Below are 21,346 nucleotides of genomic sequence, written 5' to 3'. Positions count from 1 at the left end.
GGCTTACAAGAGCTGGTTCCAGGAAAGGCTCCAAAGCTACAGAGAAACCCTGTCTCGAAAAAAACCCCACTAATAATAATAATAATAATAATAATAATAGTAATAAGTGGATGTAGAAACAACTTCCAGTCCTGCGGGGCTTCCAGACGCACAGAATATGGAGAACCTGACCGCTGGGTCTCGGAGGGACAGTGGAGGAACCTCAGACTCTGGGCTGCTGGTGTGGGAGGACCCAGGGTTGGCAGCACCGTGTCTCTGATGCTCTCCTCCCGGCAGCTGTGGCAAGGTCCTCAATGGCTGCAGGAACCTGCTGTATGAGCAGAACAAAGACGGCATGGGCGAGGTGTGCATCTGGGGCCGGCACGTCTTCATGGGCTACTTGGACAGGGAGGAGGCCACACTGGAAGTGCTGGACGAGGACGGCTGGCTGCACTCTGGGGACATGGGCCGCACGGACAGCCAAGATTTCCTCTACATCACTGGCCGGATCAAAGGTACGACGCACCTTTGGAGCAAAGAGAGCGAGATGTGCTAGGGGAACTGACAGGGAATTTTGGGGTGCCCAGGTTACCAGGAGTACAGGAAGTATGGGGGACATTAGGGTGCCTGGTACTAGGGACACCCCAGGTCATGGGGACCTGTCATACTGGGGGCAGGTTGCTCTAGACCTGCAATCTTGTGGAGATATTTTCTAGCTAAGGGCCATCTTCCCAGGAGACCCCTGGCTTGACAAGTTGACCAAAGCTAATAAAACAGATTCTGTCCACGTGGGGTCCTGAGAACATAAATGTTGGGAGGGAAGCAGGAGTGGGTGGGGACTTGAGGTGCCTAAAAGGAAGCCATATCAACTTTTGCCCTGGTCCCAGGTTTGGGGGGAGGGCACTGTATCAAGCTGGGATCTCGTTTCAGAAATGCTGATCACGGCTGCTGGTGAAAACGTGGCCCCCATTCCCATTGAGACCCTTGTGAAGGAGAAGATTCCCATCATCAGCAACGCGGTGCTGGTGGGCGACAAGGCCAAGTTCCTGAGCTTGCTGCTGACCCTGAAGGTAGCCCAGGGCAGTCCCAGCCCCAGGGGGCGGGGCTGCAGGTAGCGGGAGCTCAGGCTCTGCATCTGGGTCTGGATTGGGGTCGGGGATGACTGGGAACGTGCATGGTGACAGCTTTGTCCTGGGGCAGTGTGAGACAGACCAAACGAGTGGGGAGCCCCTGGACAAGCTGAACCTGGAGGCCCTTAACTTCTGCCGGGCACTGGGCAGCATGGCAGCTACTGTGTCGGATATAGTGAAGCTTCGAGACCCACTGATCTACACAGCCATCCAGCGTGGTATAGACAACGTGAATCAGGAAGTGATCTCTGACGGGCAGAGAATTCGGAAGTGGACCATCTTGGAGAAAGACTTTTCCATCCAAGGTGGAGAGCTAGGTGAGTAGCCTGGCCTGGGCCTTCAGAGGGCAGCTCTGGGCTGTACCCTTCCTTGGTGGTCAGGTCTGTGGGACCAGCTAGAACTTGAGACATTTACCAGCTGCATCCAGCTCCCGACTGGCCTCCCAGTGTTGCTTCTTCCCTAGGACAGACACATTTATGCTCTGGAGCTAATGTCAGAACTCCTCACCCTTGGCTGGAGAAGTGGGCGTGCGCGCGCGCGCGCACGCGCGCGCGCGCACACACACACACACACACACACACACACACACACACACACACACACACACACACGCGCCAGCCAAAATTCAGATCCCAAAGTCTGTAACTCCAGCTGCCAAGGGATCGGATAGCCTCTCCTGGCCTCTTTGCAGAATGCATTCAAATGTACACACACACACACACACACACACACACACACACGCACACGCACACGCACACGCACATATAGACACAATGTTTAAAAATAAAATAAATCTTGAAGACAAGAAAACTTTCTTCTAGGCAGAACCGTTACTATACCAATCCATTGGGCATCTCACCCTCTCACCGAGAAGCAGGAAAAGCCCCAGTCCAGCCGTGCCCACAAGAAGTGTGGAACTTTGCCTTCCACAGCTTGATTAACCTCTCCTTTCTCCACAGGGCCAACAGCGAAACTCCGGAGACGTGTCATAACCCAGAAATACAGAGCCCAGATCGAAACCATGTACTTGTGACTGCTGGAGCAGAAGTGTCCTGGCCGTCCTCATGGTAAGACCTGAAGGCCTGGCTTAGCGGGAGCATCCTGCCCCTTCTGTCTTTGCTGTGGTCAGAGGACAGTCATGGCATCACCTGGCTCATTGGCCACCAGCCTTGATGGCCCACCACCTTCCAGGCCCCCCTCCGAGGGAGCCCTGCTGGACCTGCTGAGTCACAGGCTTTTGCTCAGAGAAGGTCTGGGCTCTAGAAATCCCGACTCACCACACTTGCTATCTGCACCCCTAGGACGTGTCCACGGGGAGCACGGGGGAGGGGCGCTGAGCTCCTCTCCCCGGCCCCTCCGTCTCAAGTTTGCTGAGTCCTTACCCACTGAGCCAGCTCATCTCCTCAGCCCTTTCACCTCTCACCCACTGGTCTTCATTTCCAAATAAGGTCAGGTGAGACGGGGGCTCGGGCTGCACACTGGCCCACAGCACTCAGCTCTTAGGTTCGCTGCCAGGCAGAGCAGGGCGCAGGGTGCAGCTCCAGCTCTCCACACAGCTCAGAGAGAGCGGAGAGCTGCCGCGCAGAGAATCGGAGCTGCAGAGCGCAGTAGCAGCCGGCCGGGGCTGTCCCCACCCACGTGCACACATGGACCCCTTCACCTTGAAAGGCTCAGGCTAAAGGTTTAAAGGGATAACCGAGGTCAATATTGGTCAAAGAGTGTGAGAGAGAGAGAGACATGCAGGCGCCCTGCTCTTTCTCTGAGACTTCACTCCCTTGAGACTGAACTAGGCTGATGGCCTACAGTGCTATCACAGGCAGGAGCAGCCCTCCTACCCACAGGTCATCTCCCTAGCCTACCACTCGATTGTGACTGCAGACGGGTCCACAGTGTCCACGTGGCTGTTCTCTCAGGGTCGCTGGATGCTCTTTCCCTCCAGGGCATTTACTGCCTGGAGACTCAGGGTGTCCCACCAGGGACCCCACAGACTAACTCGGCTCCCTCATCTCCAGCCTCCCCCAGGTAGACCTCATCTCAGTGGGCAACTCCCCACCTAGGAGCCCCCCACCTGTGCGGAAGAGGCCAGCTTCTCTGTTGGTGCTGCCTCAGCTTCCGAAGCAGGAGGCCCACAAAGGAGGCACCCCAGATGACAAACCTTCCCTCCCCTAGGACTGTGTATTCAGGAAAGAAATGCTTCAGAGGTGTGAAGAACCGGACCTCAAAACACCTTCCCGAGGGCAGCATGGAAACCCTCAAATAAGTTCTGGTCAGACTCTGCCTTGAAGCCTCATTCTTCCCAGGTGCAATCGCCGCCCCACTTGGTGTGGAGATCAGGTGTTGCGGTCAGCTGTGGGCTCATCCTCCTGAGATTGGTAGCTTGGTTGCCTGGACTCCTTGTGTGGTGACTTTGGTGTCTGTTGTAAATATGTTTGTGTGTGTGTGGTGTATGTGATGTGTATGGTGTGTGTATGGTGTATGTGATTGTGTGTGGTGTGTGTGAGTTGTGTGTGTGGTGTATGTGATTATGTGTGAGGTGTGTGTGTGGTGTGGTGTGGTTTGTCTGGTGTGTGTGTGGTATGGTGTGTGTCAGGTGCCTTGCCCTAGGGCTCCCCACTGCTGTGTTTAGGACAGAGCCCCTCACCCCTCTAGACTACCCATCACCCAGCCCCAAGGGTACCCGTCTCTACCCCACTGGCTGGATCAGAGACACACATCCCCAGGCCCAGCTTTTTACAGGGTTGCCAGGGATTTGAACTCAAGGCCCTCACAGTACTGCTGCAGAGGGCAGTGCTACCCTGTTCTTCCTCACTTCCTTGGGTCAGAAATCGCTGGAAACACCACTGCTGGGTGTAATGGCACATGCCTGTCATCCCAATAAGAGGTGCAGGACAGAGGGTCAGGAGTTCAAAGTTACCCTATGCAGCTTGAAGATTTGGGTCCAGCCTGGGCTACTTACATCCTTATCCTGAAAGGAAGTAAAAAAAAAAAAAAAGAGCACAAGGCAGTTTGAGGATTTGACAGGAGGCATAGCTAATCCTGTAAACTCTGTTATCTTCTTGCCATGAGGCTGTCAAACTCCAAAGTGGATGCAGAGACACTAGCCTTGCCTGAGTTTTACCACTGGACACCAAACCTCTGGGGCGCCCTGGCGTCTGCTTTGTGTGGACTCAAGGTCGCAGGCAGTCTCTAGCGCCCTCTGCAGGTGCCCATAGTTTGTACCCCAGAGGCTGACTCCAGCTTATTTCCTATATTTAAATATTTTAAAATTTACCTTGCAGATGGCCCAGCCTTCTGAAGAGTTTTTAAGACATGTTTTCTGGTCTCCAGTATGTTGGTGTGTCTCTCAATTTTTGGACTGTCACAAATGTCCACAGGGCCCCTTGATGCTCTCAGAAATATGAGGGAGCCGGAGTACAGCCCCGGAGGTCACCATTAGAGACCCGCCCCAGTCGGGCGGTGGCGCGTGCCTTTCTGAGTTCCAGGCCAGCCTGGTCTAAAGAACTAGTTCCAAGACAACCAGAGCTACACAGAGAAACCTTGTCTCAAAAAACAATAAAAAAGGAAAGAAAGAAGAGGAAAAAGAGAAAAAGAGAGAAAGAAAGGAAGGGAGGGAGGAAGAAACCTGCCCCAGATTAACCCTGATGCCAAGCCCACTGGGCACGGGCCCTGGGCAGTGGGCTTTGCAGGGACAGAATCCAGCCACGGGGACTCATGCCTGCCGGGGGGCCACACTCAGTTTATGGGGGCCTGGGGACAGACGCAGCTTCACAAACGCTATAAGTGCTGAACAAATGGCCCCCTCCCCGCCAGATGGTTTTGTTGGTCTTTCTCTTTCCTTGAGACAGTGTCTTGCTATGTAATCCAGGCTGGCCTTCAGGAACTGGGAAATCAGATCTGCATCTCCATCCCTGGCTTGAGCTACTTACAAGTTATCTGGTCTCTGGTCGTTTCATTTTCATTTAAGACACAGTCTCAGGTAGCCCAGGCTGACCTAGAACTTGTTATGTAGCCGATGATGACCCTGAATCCCAGATCTTCCTGCCTCCAACTCCTAAGTGCCAGGATCGCAAGTGTGGCCGACCATGCCCACTTTGCTCCCCCATTCCCCATCCCTTTCTCTCGCATTCCTATTTCCTTTCTTTCCTTTGCCTTCAGGTCTCCATCTTTCTTCCTTGGTCCTCCCAACCGTCCATCCTTCCCTGTCTCATTTCCAGTCAGCAGGGGACATGCCTGCTTTTCCTTGTCTCCCCAGGTTGCCTAGAAGGGGTTAAGGATGTCCCTGGCTGGGCGGGTCTTTGTCCACCTGCCACTGCCACTGCAGCATCTTGCGGCTCTGGAGAGGAGATGCTGAGCCCCGAGTGCCCTCTGTCCATGCAGAGCCCGCTCCCAGGGCTCTTCCTCGTTCAGTTTCCCCTCAGGGAGTCGCGGGCGGGATCCCAGTGTGTGTGTGGAGGAAGAATGTTCAGGAACTTTGCTTTTGGGGCCAAGTGTCCTGTAAGGGTCTGACCCTGCAGGAGCAAAGAGGACAAAGCCTGTCAGAGAGAAAAGAAAGGACCAGAAAGGGTTTTTGGAGATCTGTGGGTGCCTCCTTCTCACGCTCGATGTTGCTTCACTGGCTCTTCCCTTCTGAACGTGCCTTTAATTCTGTTTCTATAAAATAAACAATAAATTATTATTTATTACCATTACTTGTTTGTGGGGGTGGGGATCTCTGCATGTGGAGGTCAGAGGCCAACTTCAGTATTCCCACAGTATGGGCCCTGGGAGCTCAGGGCTGGGATCCCCTGCAGCGGGAGCTGCCAACAGTTGTGCGTGACAGATGTGGGTGCTGGGAATTGAACCCTGAGCCATCTCCCTGGTCCCGGGAGTCAAGCCCACCTGCTCAATAAAAAACCGGCCCCATGGTGAACTTCCCAAATGCAATCTGTTCTAGGCAGCATTCTGAGTGCCCACCACAGTCCGCAGATCAGAGCCAACTAAGAATGGCGCAGCCAGTTAGCAGCCCACGCTTTTAATCTCAGCACTCACGAGACAGCGGCAGGTGGATCTCTGTGAGTTCAAGGCCAGCCTGGTCTACAGAGCGAGTTCTAGGATAGTCAGGGCTATGCAGTGAGATCCTGGCTCAAAACGAATGAAGGAAACAAAACCCAACTCACCAACAAACAAAATCAGTCTGCACCAAATAAGCTTCAGATCAGACCTCACATTCAAACTGGCCAGAAGAGCGTGTGGGCATCAATCTTGGTGATACGGAAGCAGAACAGAAATCTGGCTGAGTGCATGGCCTTCTCCATTTTCTGATGCCGGGACAAAATCTCTGAAGCTGAGGAACAAAGTTCAATTAGCTCGCAGTTATGGAGGCCAAATTCCAAGATCCTGTTGATGGAGCCCCCCTCCCCAGGAGTCACCGGTAAAAGGCAAACGAAGGGGCGGGAAGAGACAACTGGCCTGAGCTAGGCTTGGACTCGGGATCTTGCCTCACTCTCCCCAGTGCTAGTGTGGTGTGTCTCACCACCAGGCTTGACCTAAATCCTTTTGTTCCCTTGCGTGTGGTGCACTCGTGTGCATGTATGTGTGCGTGTACGTGTATGTATAAGCCAGAGGACATTCTCCTTACCCTGGAGCTACTGTTTTGGCTAGGCTGGATGCCGGGAGCCCCCAGGATCTACTGCCCCCACCCACAGTGCTGGGTCACAGGCCAGTGTTGCCTCTCTGGGCTTTAATCCATAAACGCTGGGGGCGGGGCTTCCATGTTCGCTCACTAAGTCATCTCCAAACTCCTGAATTCCATTTTTTCTTTTTCTCGATTTGGGAGTAGTCTCCCTATGTAGGCCAAGATGACCTCTGCTTCCTGATTATAAGTAAAGTCCTATGCTCCCGGGGCTGGCCCACAACCCCACTTTTAAAGGTCGGCTGGTAGTAGTAGTGGGAGAGAACCCCAGCTCCACACAGCCACCACAGCAGCCTGAGCATTTTGCTTAATATTTGGGGGTGTTGGCTCAAGCACACCAAGACTCACTGGTCCAGGATGAGGCAGTAGGCTGGTACTAGAAGACACTGTAAGGACATCTGTTGATTGATTTACTCTCTGTGTGTTGGGGTACAGATGGAAGTTGGAGAACAACGTGTGTAGGTCTCCCTGTAGGCCCATATTTTGGTATGGCCCAAGAGCAATAGGCTCAGTCTGAGGTGGTCGCGTAGCTTTGCAAACAAGCTGTCTCAGCCTAACAATAGCCGGGACGTGCTGCTCCTTCCACTGTTGTTATCAATGTAGATCGCCTGAGGAGAGGTGTCGGCTGAAGCTGATCAGGATGTTTGGTGCTCCTTCCTTTTGTCATTTGGAGGATGTCTTATAGAGATGCTAATTCATGGCTTACAGGACAGCTAGCACACTCAAACAGGTGGATGTGAAAGTGACAAAAAGCCATTCATCTGGTTACCTAGGAGACAGCCGAATGTATCCCCGCCCCCCCCCCCCCATTGATGTGATTTATAAACTGTTTGGAGAATAAACGGGAGATCTTGCCCTTCAAGGACGACTGTGAAAGCTGCGTCCGGTTATCCCTCGTGACTCCGTTCCAGTCCAGTTAGGGAAAGATAGCTTTCATATGTTGGAGCCACACGGGCTTCGACATCTCCCTCCGGCACGAGTCCCAGGGATTGAACTCAGTTCTTCAGGCTTCGCAACAATCACTTTTTCCTGCTGAGCCATCTCGTTGGCCCCTAAAAGATTTTTTTAAATTTAAATTTAAATTTTTGAAAAAGTGGGCACGTGTGTTTCTCTTGCATGTGTATCTGGGCACCAAATTCATGCCTGGGTGTCCACGGAAGGCAGAAGAGGGTATCCATCCCCTGGAACTGTATTTTTGGTTGTGAGCCATCCTGCTGGGAATTGGACCTGAGTACTCTGGAAGAGTCAGTGCTCTTAACTGCTGTCATCTCTCCAGCCTACACTTTAGAATAAGACTTTAAAGCCGGGCGGTGGTGGCGCACGCCTTTAATCCCAGCACTCGGGAGGCAGAGGCAGGCGGATCAGGCTCTAGAAACTACAGGGAAACCCTGTCTCGAAAAACCAAAAAAAAAAAAAAAAAGACTTTAAAGCTAGATGTGGTGGTGCATGCCTTTAATTCCAGCACTGGGGAAGTAGAGGCAGGCAATCTCTGTTTGAGGCCAGCCTGGTCTACAGAGTGAGTTCCAGGGCTACACAGAGAAACCCTGTCTTGATCCCGCACCGAAGACTTCAAGCACGAGGGGTAAGAGAGAGAAAGCCAAGAGCATTCAGGGGTCAACTTCTCTGATGTGGGCCACGGCTCCAAGTCTGCAGGATCTGGGTAGGGGCAAAGCTCCTGAGTTCACATGGGGATCTTGGGGCATCCACATGAATACAACCAATGAAGAAAACACCTGGCTCCCGGCCACAGGCTGGTCTGAAATCTTTATTCAACAAAGGTCCTCCTTGAGGTTCTCAGAAACTGTCCAGGCTGACAAGGGAAACGAGGCCCTGACATGAAATATGTATACGTGGACAGAGGGACTGGAGATTGGGCTCAGAGGCCAAGCTAATGACCTGAGTTGCTCCTCAGAATACATGAGGCAAAAGGTAAAAAGTGACATCTTCAAGTTGACATTAACATGAGTGTCGTGACGTGTGTGTGTCACATCCTAAAGGATGTAAGAAATGTACTGACTGCCGTCAGCTAGCGAGGGGCTCAGGACTCATCTTGAAAGACCTGGATAAAACCAGGTCTCCCCTGGGCTGGAGAGATGGCTCAGAGGTTAAGAGCACTGGCAGAGATGGCTCAGAGGTTAAGAGCACTGGCTGCTCTTCCAGAGGTCCTGAGTTCAATTCCCAGCAACCACATGGTGGCTCACAACCATCTGTACTGAGATCTGGCGCGTGGGCATATATCGAGGCAGAATGTTGTATACATAATAAATTAAAAAAGAAAGCCCTGGATAAATCCAGGTTTTTCCCCCACCCCAGCAGGAAGAAAATAGCCAAAAATCTAAGCAGGGAGAGAAAAATCAGGAATCTAGGATTAGCCGGTTCAGTGACTGCATTTCATGAACTAGCTGAAGATAAAGTTAGATTGTAATCTTGAGAATAATCTTAAGAAAGGAACTAGCTGATTATGACTTTGGGAATGGTCTTGAGAGGCAGGGAGTTGCCCCCTTGTGATAATCACTGGTATTCTCGGGATTTTCTACACCGTACCTGCCCCTTTCGGATCACTGGGCAATGGTTTCTTCCCTTAAAAGCCCCTTCTCCCGGTCACTTGGGGTCGAACTCTTCCCCAGCGTGGGTTATGAGTCTCGGCCCCAGTGCACTGGTTCCCGTCTTATCTCATCATTAAACCTCGTGTGATTGCAGCAAGGACGGTCTCTCGTGAGTTACGGGGGGGGGGGGGGGGGCGTGTTATCCCGAGACTTGAGTGAGAGTCTCCCCACACTGGGGGTCTTTCAATCTCAGGGTGAGATGAGAGGCCCCTCTGTCCTCCCTTCCTGCCCTCAAGTGTTTCGGGTCTTTCTGTGTTTCTGAGGCACCATTTCCCAGAGTCCCCTTGCCAAACACCAGGCTTCCAAACGCGGACCCTCGGGGATGCACCCTTAGTCTGAAAGCAGTTGACTAGTGAGGGGCTATGCTTGGTCGAAACACAGATTGTCATTCTCTCCTGTGCAGCCATTTGCCTACAAGAGCAGTTACAGGTGAGTTTGTGTGGACCAGGTCTCTCAGTAGGGTGGGCAACCAACAACCTGGCACCATGGCCCTAGGCTTCCAATTCTACAGATTTATTTGGGAAGCTTCAGTCCCGGGAACAGAGTCCGTGGTCTCTCAGGCTCGCTTGTGTGAAAACGCTTGTCTGTCACCCCAGCAGTCGCGGCTAAGGCGGGAAGGATGGGGGTACTAGTCTAGCTCGGGCTACTTAGCAAGACCCTACCTCAGAGAAAAGCTTAGTTGCTTTGGGCACAAAAGCACAAGTGAGCCAGTGTTCACTGGTGCAATTGCCTATTCAGTGAATGAATGAAGAGTGAAATCAAAGTCGAAGGGGCCTCAACCTTCCCCTGCTCACAGTTTGTGTCCCCAAGTTGTCGGTGTCATCAAAATAAAAGCTGTGATGGTCCCACGTTTTGACCTGTTCTTAACATACATACATACATACAAACATACATACATACAAATAGTGTGTGTGTGAGAGAGAGAGAGAGAATGGGGATTCAGCTTAGCACACACCCCCTCATCCCAGCACTAGGGAGGTAGAGAGGCAGGAGGATTAGGAGTTGGAGGCCAGATTCCGCCACTTAGTGAGTTTGGGTACAGAACACTCGTCTCCAAAAAACCGAGGAGGATGGAGAGGAGGCTCCAGGTGACCAGCAATTTCTAATTTCTGCTCTTGCCCAGGACCCGCGTTCCGGTGCCAACTCACAGCCGCCCGTCACTCCGGCCTCTAGCGCCAACGCCCTCTGCGGGTCCCCGTGGGCATTGCACGCACACTCACCGACAAAAATCTATCCAAAAAGAAAAAGGTTTTCAGTCTGTGAGTCGTGGAAGAAGGGAGGAAAGCCGGAGTCCGCTGCTCCTTAGATGGTCAACGCCTTCGCGTCTGACCGAGTCACCGCAACTTGGAAAACGCGCGCTCCACCGACGCTCTCAGCCCGCCGGCCCTCGCGCGCCTCCTCGGAGACAACCCGGAGGCGCGCACCTCCCCCCAGGCCCCGCCCTCCCCACAACGATTGGCCAGGCTTTTACTCGAGGGCCTACCTCTTCATCACTGACGGGCACCACGGGCAGCCAATGGTAAGAGCGCCCGCCCTCTCCGAGGCCGTTGGAGGCGGGCATGGGCGGGCCGTTGGAGGGGGCGGGGCGCTCAGCTTGGTAACCGTTGCCGGGCGCAACGCCCCGCCCCGCTAGTACGGCGCGAGGCCGAAGCGGGCGGGCGCTAGGTGCCGGCGGGCGGGCGGCGGGAGCCGGAGGAGGAGCGGCCGGCGCCGCCACCGCCGCCGCCATAGAGACTGTAGCCGTGGAGACTGTTACTTGCCAACGCGGAGCGACACGCAGCGGCCGCCGCCGCGGGAGCCGCTACCAGAACTCCCCGCCGAACTCCAGGTGAGCGACGCGGCCCGGGCGGGGGCAGCGGCTGGCGGGGACCCCGCTGGGGGAGTCGCGGGGGCGGGCGCAGCGGGACCCAGCGCCCCAACTTTGCAGACGCCAACGTCGCCCTCTTCTGATCCTTACCAATGATTTGGGGATCCCTGGACTGGGGAGAACACCGCTCACACTCTTCAAAGTTTGTGAAGTGTAGCGATCTCTTGCGTTTGACGCTCTAAATCTAGTTTTGAGGGGTGAGGACTCCAGAAGACCTCCTTGTCTCTTATTTTTACCCCGAAACTCCGGGAGCGCGAGGCACCCCCCCCCAAAGTAGCTCCTCACTCTCACTACCCCCATAGCCTGGATTGGAGACTCCACAAGTCTGCTTCTCACTGTCATATCCCCGAAATCTGGGTTGGGGGCTCCCACAGAGCCAGCCATTATCACCCAACTCTGAAAATCAGGGGCATCGTCTCCCCTTTACACTTCTGAAATCGGGGTACACTGGGACCTCGGCTGTCATCCCTGAACTTGATCCTTCTGTTTGTCCCCGAAATTCGGAGCGTCCGGTTTCCTCTTTGACTCAGGCACACTGGATTGGGGGGCACCGCCCCCGGCACCCCTTTCTTGGGCTTTGCTTTGACCAAAATAATCAGTGTGTTTCTTCTGGAAAGGATTCCTCCCCGCCCTTCGCACTCTATTGTCCACCCCAAACTCCTTGGCGCCCCAGATCCTCGGATCCCCTCCCCCGCCGCGTGGAACCCCACAGTACGCGTTTGGGGGTATCTCAGGACCCTCGGTCCTTTCCCACGCTGCCACGGGAAGCTCACGCGCATTCGCAGCTTCCTCTTCGTCGCGGGGATCCGCAATCCAGAAAACTTTCCCGAAGGAAAACATTGTGTGAACCGTTTGCAGAAAGCCGGGAGGCCGGCCGGGAGAGTAGCGAGTGCGTGCGCGCCGGTGCGTGTGGACCCCACCCGTGCACACGCACGCTCACCCCAAAACACCCGTGTTTCTCCTCGCCCCTCCTCATGGGCCGTGTCGGCAATCGGGATTCGCTAGAACAGCGGTTGTCTCCGTTCCCCCCTCCCCAGCTCAGCCGCCCCAGAACAGACCCCAGGGGGTGACGCCCGCGGGGGACGGGGGAGGGAGCACTGTTAAAGCAGCTGGCCGCTCAACTCCGGAGACTTCATCCCTACTTTAGCCCGTCTAGGGGACACTATAGTCCCCAGTCATTCCCTTGCTTTGCTCTCAGCTTTACACGGGAATCCTGTTCCGCCGAGAAAAATCCTACGATGATTGGGTGTTAACTAATTTTATGAGCTTGTATTACTTATGCACAGTATGGCCTCTGACCTTTCCCCTTATGTGTGTGTTTTGATCATATCCTTCACCACTCACCTCTCACTCCCGCCCACTCCTGATGACCCCTCCTCCCAGTTCCTCCCTCCTCTACTTTTTGCCTTTTTTTCCTTGAAGAGCATGGAAACAGATCCCTCTGAATGAGTTTTAAAAAGGGGGGAATCTGTAGTATAGGTAAAGTAAGAGATCTATAGTATAAGGATAAGTATAATATAGAAAATAGAAAAGTAAGAAACTGAAGTAGAAAATTATTTAGGAGAAATATTGAGAATATTTTTGCCCACTTAGAGGCTGCCACACCCATCTGGCCCTGCCAGATAGGAAGGCTGCATCCAGTAACCTTGGTAACAAAAGTAATCTCGCCACACAAGAAGGACCCCACCCTTGTCTGTCCAGTTGATACTGATAGCCTAGGACATCTGGCTATCAGAAGGATGGAAAGGGAGACAGGTTCAAACGGGAGACGACAGTGGCTCCCTCTGCAGCAGCTGCGGTAACTGCCTAAATGTCCGCAGGGATCAGATGATTATTGTTACGTGATTCACTTTTGTTTGACTTTTTACATGCATTTATTTATTGAGTGTGACTACACGCGTGCGCTCACACACACATGGGTACATGGGTTCCGGGACCTCGGTTGAGCAGGCCTGGCTGCAAGAGCCCTTACCTGCGGAGCCACCTCCCGGCTGTGGAATGAGATTTAATTGAAAGTGAAGTCAAGAGCAGTCATGGTATTAATAATAAAATAATGACACAGGTCTTTTTAACCTCTTTGGCCAGCCTGTGGAGGGTGCTTGTTTACTGGGAGGGTTCTGTGAGTCTGGCGGCTGACCTGCCCTTCCTCCGGCTTGGGTTCAAGGACTAGAATGGACTGGAAAATCCACCTGGGTGTGCCACACCCGGGTGTTCTCCACTTCCACTGGAGAAGCGAGAGCTCAGCCTCAGGGAAAGGAATCTAAGGCTCCTACCACCAGGCAGCCATATCCAGGGGATTACATACTGAGGGGCAGGAGCCAGAGAGGATTTTGGGTACTTTGATGGTTTAACAATGCTACAGTGTTCTACTGCCTGTCAGGTTGGTCTCTGTGTGGATAGCTGAGCCCTAGGGCCACGATAGGATAGGGCTACAGACGATGCCACCACTCTCAGCTTTTAAAATGCAGCTTTTTCCCTTGCTGCATGAAGGCTCCCTGGTGCCTTAAACTGCAATAGTCGCTGGCTTCTCTCTCTCTCTCTCTCTCTCTCTCTCTCTCTCTCTCTCTCTCTCTCTCTCTGGGTTCTCTGTAGCTTTGGAGCCTGTCCTGGAGCTAGCTCTTGTAGACCAGGCTGACCTCGAACTCAGATCCACCTGCCTCTGCCTCCCGAGTGCTGGGGTTAAGGGCGTGTGCTGCCACTGCCCAGCTAGTAGTGGTATTTTTAATCTTTATTATTTCAGTGAGTGTGCAGCACATGTCGTGTGCACATGGCGGAGGTCTGAGGACCACTTACGGGAGTTTTCCCTGTCCTTCACATGGGGATCAAACAAGGGTTATCAGGCTTGGCAGCAAGCCTCTCCCAGTCCCAGTGGTGAGACGAATATTCATATATGCTTATTAGCACATGCTAATATATTCCTATATTCATTAGTTCATCTATAAACTAATGATTGCTTAGCTTGTTAAATCCTTAGCTAGAAGGAATCACATGTTATATGCTTTGTTTTCTTTTTTTGCCCACTTATTTATTGGGGTGCTGGGCTTTGCATATGCTACGCAAGTATTCTAGCTGCCCAGGCATCCCAGCTGTTCTTTTTATTTTTACTGTATTTTTGAGACAGTGTCTCACTTTTAGATCAGGCTGTCCTAGAACTTGCTGTGTAGACTAGACTGGCTTTGAATTCACTGAAATCTGCTTGCCTCTCTGTGTCCCAAGTGCTCAGATTAAGGCATACACCACCACTCCAACCCTTTACCGGGATTTCAGTGCTGTGTGGGACTACCCAGCCCACCTACGTCCAGCATTAATGTGTGGATGGGTGGGTGACTGCTCCTTTGTAGATTGTTCCTGATACCTGAGGTGGCCAAGTCCAGTTCCCCACGGTCCCCCAAGTCCATTCCTCCCCTTCCTAACTGTTCTACTAGTGAGCAGCAGCTGGGCACTCAGGTTGTGAAGCCCTCCAGCTGACCTAGGGACCACCAGCTGCTCCCATGACACGCCATCCCTCCAGTGCCATTTGTCTCCATACTGGAAAATGACAGTGTTTCGTGTTGCTCCGTCTCCTCCAGGGTTCTGCCGAGCGCCTTATGTACTGTGTGTACACAGTTTATCTGCAGGGCTGAGGACTGAGTCGGGACCGCAAATGAGCCGGTCAGGTGCTCACCCCTGAGCCATGGCCCCAGCTACAAAAAAAGCCACTGGAATTTAAACCTCACCACCAGTGTTGCGTGTCCTCCCCCCACCTCATCCCTGGCCTCGGGCATCATGGTGACCATAAGTTTGCTGGGTGGCCAGCCCACTCGGCAGGGCGGCTTTGACTTCTGAGTTTACCAGCTTTCAGTGCCAATACTGTGATGTCTGGAAGGGAGCCACAGCGAGGCAGGCTGGCTGGCTCATGCCAGGACTTGAACTCAGCCCCCAGGACCAGGCACCAAGCCTTGTGCACCTCAGCTCTTTCTTACAGCCACATTCCTGTCATATGAGGTGTAGGCCTGGCAGGTTCTGCCACCCTGCCCAGCACCCTGGCAACTCTGGCTTCTTCTTTTGGGCCCTAGCGAATCCTGTGATTTCCTGCCAAGATGGCTGACTGGCCCCTAATTCCTTATAGAGTCAGGGCCTGCTGCTGCTGCTGCTGTGCGCACCCCAAGGACGCCCTGATTAACTCAAGGAGTAGTATACAGCTGTTAGAACAGGTAGAGTGGAGGGCAGCTCGGGGTTAAGAGCACTCACGTACACGCTGTTCTTGTGGAGGCCCTGGGTTTGGTCCCTGCTTCCACACACAACCCTTTACAGTCCCGGCGATCTGATGCCCTCGTCTGCCCTCCCTGGGCACCAGGCATGCTCGTGCTGCACAGATGCAGGCAGGCAAAACGCCCATACACATAAAGTAATAAATGTAAAGATAAGTGACCGGTGGGGCTCAGTAGGTGGATCATTTACCTGCCATACACAAAGCCCAGGGCTCCGGAGACCAGGTGTGCGGAGCATGTCTGTTAACCAGCACTGGAGAGGCAGAAGAATCAGGGGTTCAAGATCAACTTTGATTAAATAATGAAGGCCAGCCTGGGCTACATGAGACCACCCCCAAGATATTACACATTAGGTCATGAAGATCAGGAAGTGCAAAAGCCCTGGGGTAGTGCTGTGTTGGGTCCACTGGGGGGCTGGGTACCACCTGCTGATTGGAGGAAGGTGAGGTGGGGTGGAGCCATGGAGATGGGCTGGCATGTGTGAGGTGTGGGTGATGCCAGCCACCATTCTCCTAGAGGACCAGGACAAGTGGGAAGGGAGTAAAGGCTTCAGCAAACCTCACAGTGGTTGCCGGTGGCTGATGGAGAGAAAGGACATAGCCATGTTTTCAGGAAACTTCCCAAACTGCCTAAGCAGGGGTTGTTAACAATGACTCTTGGGTAAAAGCCTGTTGGTTATTTTTAAATTGTGTGTGTGGCAGGGTAGCCTCAGACTTGCTGTGTAGCTAAGGATGACCTTAAACTCCAATCATTCTCTCATCACTTCCTGAGTGCTGGGATGACAGGCAAGTGCCACCACACCCTGTTTAGGGCTCCTTATGTGATAAGTACTCACCACTGAGCCCTGGACCCCAGAATCCTTCATGTAAGTGACAGTGACAGACATGAGCATCTGTAACACAGAAGAATGTGACCATTTGGCCCGAGTTACATCTGCCTGGCCCTTCGCTGTCTTTGTATCTTGCTGGGCTGGAGGCCTCTGGGGTCAGAGCTTCTGCTATCCATACTGGAGACAGCAGCCGCAGTGGGAGAGGTGACAAGGACCTAGGAGTCAGTCCCCAAGGGCTCTCCAGGCTCTGGGTGCTCACCACGGTGTCCCAGACCCTGACGAAAGTGACCTCCTGGGTGTTTGGATTCAGGGCCAGGCAAAGCCTATCAATTCAATGACCTCAAATGTGCAGGGGTGGGTTGGGAGCCAGCAGGGGCCATGCAGCCAGCTGTGTGCTCAGGACACTGAGGGGCAGCAGTGATATAGGAAGCTGAGGGAGGAAGCATCCATAGGATGAGGGGTATCCAAGCCAGAGGTAATGCTTCAGGGGTGTATGCTGATGTGAACGAGGTTCCAGAATGGGTGGCCAATGAGAGAGAAACAAGGACGGAGGAATCAGTGATGTCCACCCAACACACAGCAGGCCTGTGTCATCGCTGTGACCACCTTCATCTCCAGAGCCCCCTTCTGCCCTGACGAAGCTCGGAAGCTCAGCACCAGCTTTCAGCCCCTGGCACCACAGTCTCAGCTCCTGTCTCTGTGGATCTTGGGATGTTGGGACCTCCTGGAGGCAGGCTCCTGTGTCTGGCTCATTTTAAATGAGCATTGTGTCCTCAAGGTTCCTCTTTGCTGGCCGGATGGCTCATCTTGTTAACTCGACTGCCTCTGAAGCACCTGAGAACCTGAGCAGCTGAGCACCTGAGCAGCTGGACACACCTAGGAGCTCAGACCCACCCTGAATCTGGGCCAGATCTTCAGGTAGCACCCCTTGTGAAGGGATGTGGGGCAGAATGGCTCTGCTTTCTGTTGCTCACCCTCAGACTCGTTGGCAAATTTATTTATCTTGATGGTTCCTCTGATGGTGTTGGAACCCACTTCTTCAGGATCCCATGGACTGAAACCTGGCAGCTCTGGGATCTCCCTGGCCTCCGGAACCAGATGTCCGGTCTTGGGGACCAAAGAACCGCTGCGGCCACATCAGGAGACAGCATGGTTGGACGACTTGGACCACAGCCTGTGAGCAACTCTAATCAATCCCATTTATGTGCGTGTTCATTCTGTCAGCTCTGTTCCTTAGAGAACCCTGGGAAATCGGCTGGATCAAATGTAAGACTTTTCTTCATTCTCATGGTTGAGTGTGGATGGGCCACATTAAGCCTGTGTCTTCGTCCATCCACCCACCCTCCGCTCATCATTTCCCACACCCACCCATCCATCCATCAATCATCTGCCCATCAGTCCACCTGTCCATCCACCGCTGTTTCCACCTGGACACCGAGTCACGTAACGGACACTGAGTCACGTTGAACCGAGGTCTGTGAACAGAACAAGCTGAGTAGAGTAAATGGCAGAGGAAGGAGGAAATCTCTTCCCGGACTGAACACCAAGAAGACCAGAAAGATCAAAGCAGAGAAATCTCCAGAGGGGAAGGGGCTGTGTCCCAGAAAGACAAGGTGGCTCGCTGGCCTCAGTCCTGGCTCACTTGTGGAAGTCGCAGGTGTCAGGCTCCTCCTAGTCCTGCCATCTTGTTCCCTGCAAACCATTTACCTCTGAGAAACACCATGTTGTCCAGAATACATTCAGTCTAAGAGGTGGTCTGTAGGCTAGGTTCTTGAAAGAAGTTTCTAGAAATGTGTGCTACTTTCTACGTGTACCTGCCTCTCTTTCCTGTCTCTCGCCTTGGGACACCACCAGCAGATCAGAAATGCACAGGAGCTTCGGGTTCCCAGGACGGTAAAGTTCTGATTTGAACACATTCCTCCCCCTCTCTTTTCTAGAAGACTCCTTCGGGCCTTTCTTTTCTGTCCAGTGTTCTGAAGCCAGTGTCCGTTCAGCAAATATTTGTGTGCCCAACCAGCCACCATTTGAGGTCCTTAAATTGTGTGACTACCCGTGTTGCACCATGTGACAAGCTAAGGGCAAAAGGTGCTTTGGGAGGGGGTCGCATGTTAGCAACCCCTGTGAGAGCCGGGCCTGTGCTACAGGAGTGCGCGCTGTGGGAGCCCTTAAAGACCTGCAGAAACCTAGTCTTCCCAGCCAGGGACTGCCAACCATGCTCCTAGCCTCGCATAGGCCAAACATGGCGCCCCCAGCAATTTCCTATCTGGACCGCCCTTCTGCCTCAGGTGCTCGTATGTGAGTACCAGAGGCCAGCAGACCTGCGGGTCAGGGCACCTTCCACTCTGGGGACCGGGGATGGAACCCTGGGTGTGAGGCTTGGCGGCAGGCACCTTTATTGCTGAGCCCTCATATGTGCGCATGCCCACACCGTGGAACCTCCGGGGCGCAGGTGGCCAGAGTTAAAAGTTCTTTTTCCAGAAAGTTCCCGAGTCTCAAAGCACGCATGAAGCCCTAGAGCGCACAGTGGAGGCTATTAAGTGCTTGGCTATGCTTGGCCAGTGGCAGTGCCCAGATTCCACGCTTGGTCTTGGTTGGGAGTTTCCGGAGATTTCACTTTGGTTGAAACTGAACGTGGGACAAATGCAGACCTTGGGAAGACAGAGCAGTTATGTTTTCTGTCTGTCCATGCATCCGACATACATCCATCCCGAAACCAGAGGAGATTTTCTTTTGACTTAGAGTCAAAAGAAGTTGGGAAGAAACTCCCAAGGATTGCAATTTTATTTCTTTATTACATCTTTTCCATTTATTTGTTGACATTTTAATACTTTATTACATTTTGAAAGTTATTTTGGTGTCTGTGTGTAGAAGTCAGAGACAGCTTTTAGGAATTGGATCTGTCCTTCCATCATGTGGGTCTCAAGGCCTGAACTCAGGTCGGCAGGCTTAGCATCAAGCGTCTTTCCCCCTGAGCCCTCTGGCAGGTTGGTAGGAGCTGCAGGGTCATCTCGAAGTTGGTCCTGATGCAAGCCGTGTCCTGGGAGGAAGTAGCTGCTGGATTGGAGAGAGCTCTTTAAAGTTCTATTTGATTTTGTAAATCGGAGTTCTTGGGCTATTCTATCAGATCTTGCCCCTGGCTATGTACCCCATATCTGCACTTTCCCTCAGCAACTCAGCTCTCCTTTGCCCTGCAGTGTGGGTCTTGGGATGTTAGACACACAGAGGTCCCCCCCTCCGCCCCCGTGACTCCCTGTTGATCTAGATGTCCATTATGAAAGAAAAATCTCTACCGAGTGTTCATATTGCTGTAAAGTTGCTTGAGTGTCTGGTTTGCTGCTGTTTTATAGACCTCAAACCACAGCATCTGCTGCCTAGCGAATGCGCACTCCAGATCAAAGATAGCACGCAGCCCAAGGCTGACCTCCAGCTCTGAGTTGCTGAGGATGACCCTGAACTCTTTGCTTCCACCTCCCAAGAGCCAGATGTATGTAATGCGGTGCTGGGGATGGAAGCCAGGGTCACACACACGCTAGCAAGTTCTCTCCCCATGGGCCACAGCCTGTGATACTCAAAGTAGAAAAAGAGACGGGCTGAAGCCAGGCAGTGGTGGCACACGCCTTTAATCCCAGCACTCAGGAGGCAGAGGCTGGCAGATCTCAGTGAGTTCAAGGCCACCCTGGTCTACAGAGTGAGTTCCAGGACAGCTAATGCTACACAGAAAAACCCTGTCTCGAAAAACCGAAAAAGATAGAGATGGGTTTAGTTCTGAAGTTGAACAACACCCCTAGAATCCCCCAGTGAGGGGTTGGGGGCATGGCTCAGCAAGGTGGCCACCTAACAAGTGAGGCCTGAGTTCTGTCTAAACACAGCAAAATAAACAAACAAGAAACCCCAGCAAGTTCGATAGCAAAATACTGCTGATTGTTCTCCAGTGGTGCAGGAGACAGATTCCTGCAGCTGGCCTTGGCCTTGTGGCTCTTGGCGTCTTGTTGGTCTGGCTTCTTAAGGTCCTCCATGGCTGTTAGCGATGTTCCTGGGTCTTGGAGGAGGTGCTGCAGCTGGGTATCTGAGGCTGACTTTGTGACCCTCTGCCCCTTGAGCTGCTCACCAGGATGGAGGAAATTGTCTTCTCATGGGGCAGTGTCTCACTAGGTTGCCCAGGCTGGCTTTAAATTCCTGTCCATCCTCCTGCTGGTGTCCACTGCCCATGGGCCATACCACTGCCACTGGTGTTTCTCAGTTGTAGCTAAAAGCAGTGTGTGTAGGCACAGCCAGGGCCATGTGCCAATAAAACTTTATTTGTGGATGCTGAACTATGAGTTTCCTTTTATTTGAATTTGTCACAAAACGTTTTGATTTTTGATGCCTTCCAACCACTTGAAAGAAATGTGAAACCCTAAAGTAGCTGGCAGATGATGCAGAAACAAACAGCTGGTGGCCAGATTTGTACAGCAGCCGTGGCTCCATGGTGACTGTGTCCATGGTGACAGTGGGTCAGATGTGGGTGACTGTATCCATGGTGACGGTGGGTTGGATGTGGGTGACTGTGTCCATGGTGACGGTGGGTCAGATGGTGGGTGACTGTGTCCATGGTGATGGTGGGTCAGACAGTGGGTGACTGTCCATGACAGTGGGTCAGACTGTGGGTGACCGTGTCTATGGTGACGGTGGGTCAGATATGGGTTACTGTGTCCATGGTGACAGTGGGTCAGACGGTGGGTGACTGTGTCCATGGTGACAGTGGGTCAGACGGTGGGTGACCATGTCCATGGTGACGGTGGGTCAGCGGTGGGTGACTGTGTCCATGGTGACAGTGGGTCAGACGGTGGGTGACCATGTCCATGGTGACGGTGGGTCAGCGGTGGGTGACCGTGTCCATGGTGATGGTGGGTCAGACGGTGGGTGACTGTGTCCATGGTGACAGTGGATCAGATGGTGAGTGACTGTGTCCATGGTGATGGTGGATCAGATGGTGAGTGACTGTGTCCATGGTGATGGTGGGTCAGAATCTTGG

At 53.1% G+C, this 21,346-nt stretch overlaps 2 protein-coding genes across 2 annotated transcripts in view; both read left to right on the top strand.

Moving 5' to 3' along the window:
* Nucleotides 1-2,142, top strand: part of Acsbg2 (acyl-CoA synthetase bubblegum family member 2) — a 32,582-nt gene extending 30,440 nt beyond the window's left edge. Inside the window, exons 10-13 of the mRNA XM_038338619.1 lie at nt 277-494; nt 910-1,049; nt 1,180-1,426; nt 2,069-2,142. Of these exons, the coding sequence (XP_038194547.1) occupies nt 277-494; nt 910-1,049; nt 1,180-1,426; nt 2,069-2,142 (679 nt within the window). The remainder of the gene's footprint in view (nt 1-276; nt 495-909; nt 1,050-1,179; nt 1,427-2,068) is intronic.
* Nucleotides 2,143-11,036: 8,894 nt separating this feature from the next.
* The window catches only part of Rfx2 (regulatory factor X2), a 61,231-nt gene continuing 50,921 nt past the window's right edge, over nt 11,037-21,346 (top strand). Inside the window, exon 1 of the mRNA XM_038332376.1 lies at nt 11,037-11,214. The gene's annotated coding sequence lies outside the window, so the exon portion shown is untranslated. The remainder of the gene's footprint in view (nt 11,215-21,346) is intronic.

Source organism: Arvicola amphibius, chromosome 1 (assembly GCF_903992535.2).
Source record: "Arvicola amphibius chromosome 1, mArvAmp1.2, whole genome shotgun sequence".
Taxonomy (NCBI): domain Eukaryota; kingdom Metazoa; phylum Chordata; class Mammalia; order Rodentia; family Cricetidae; genus Arvicola; species Arvicola amphibius.
This window is presented reverse-complemented; position numbering and strand designations above follow the sequence as displayed.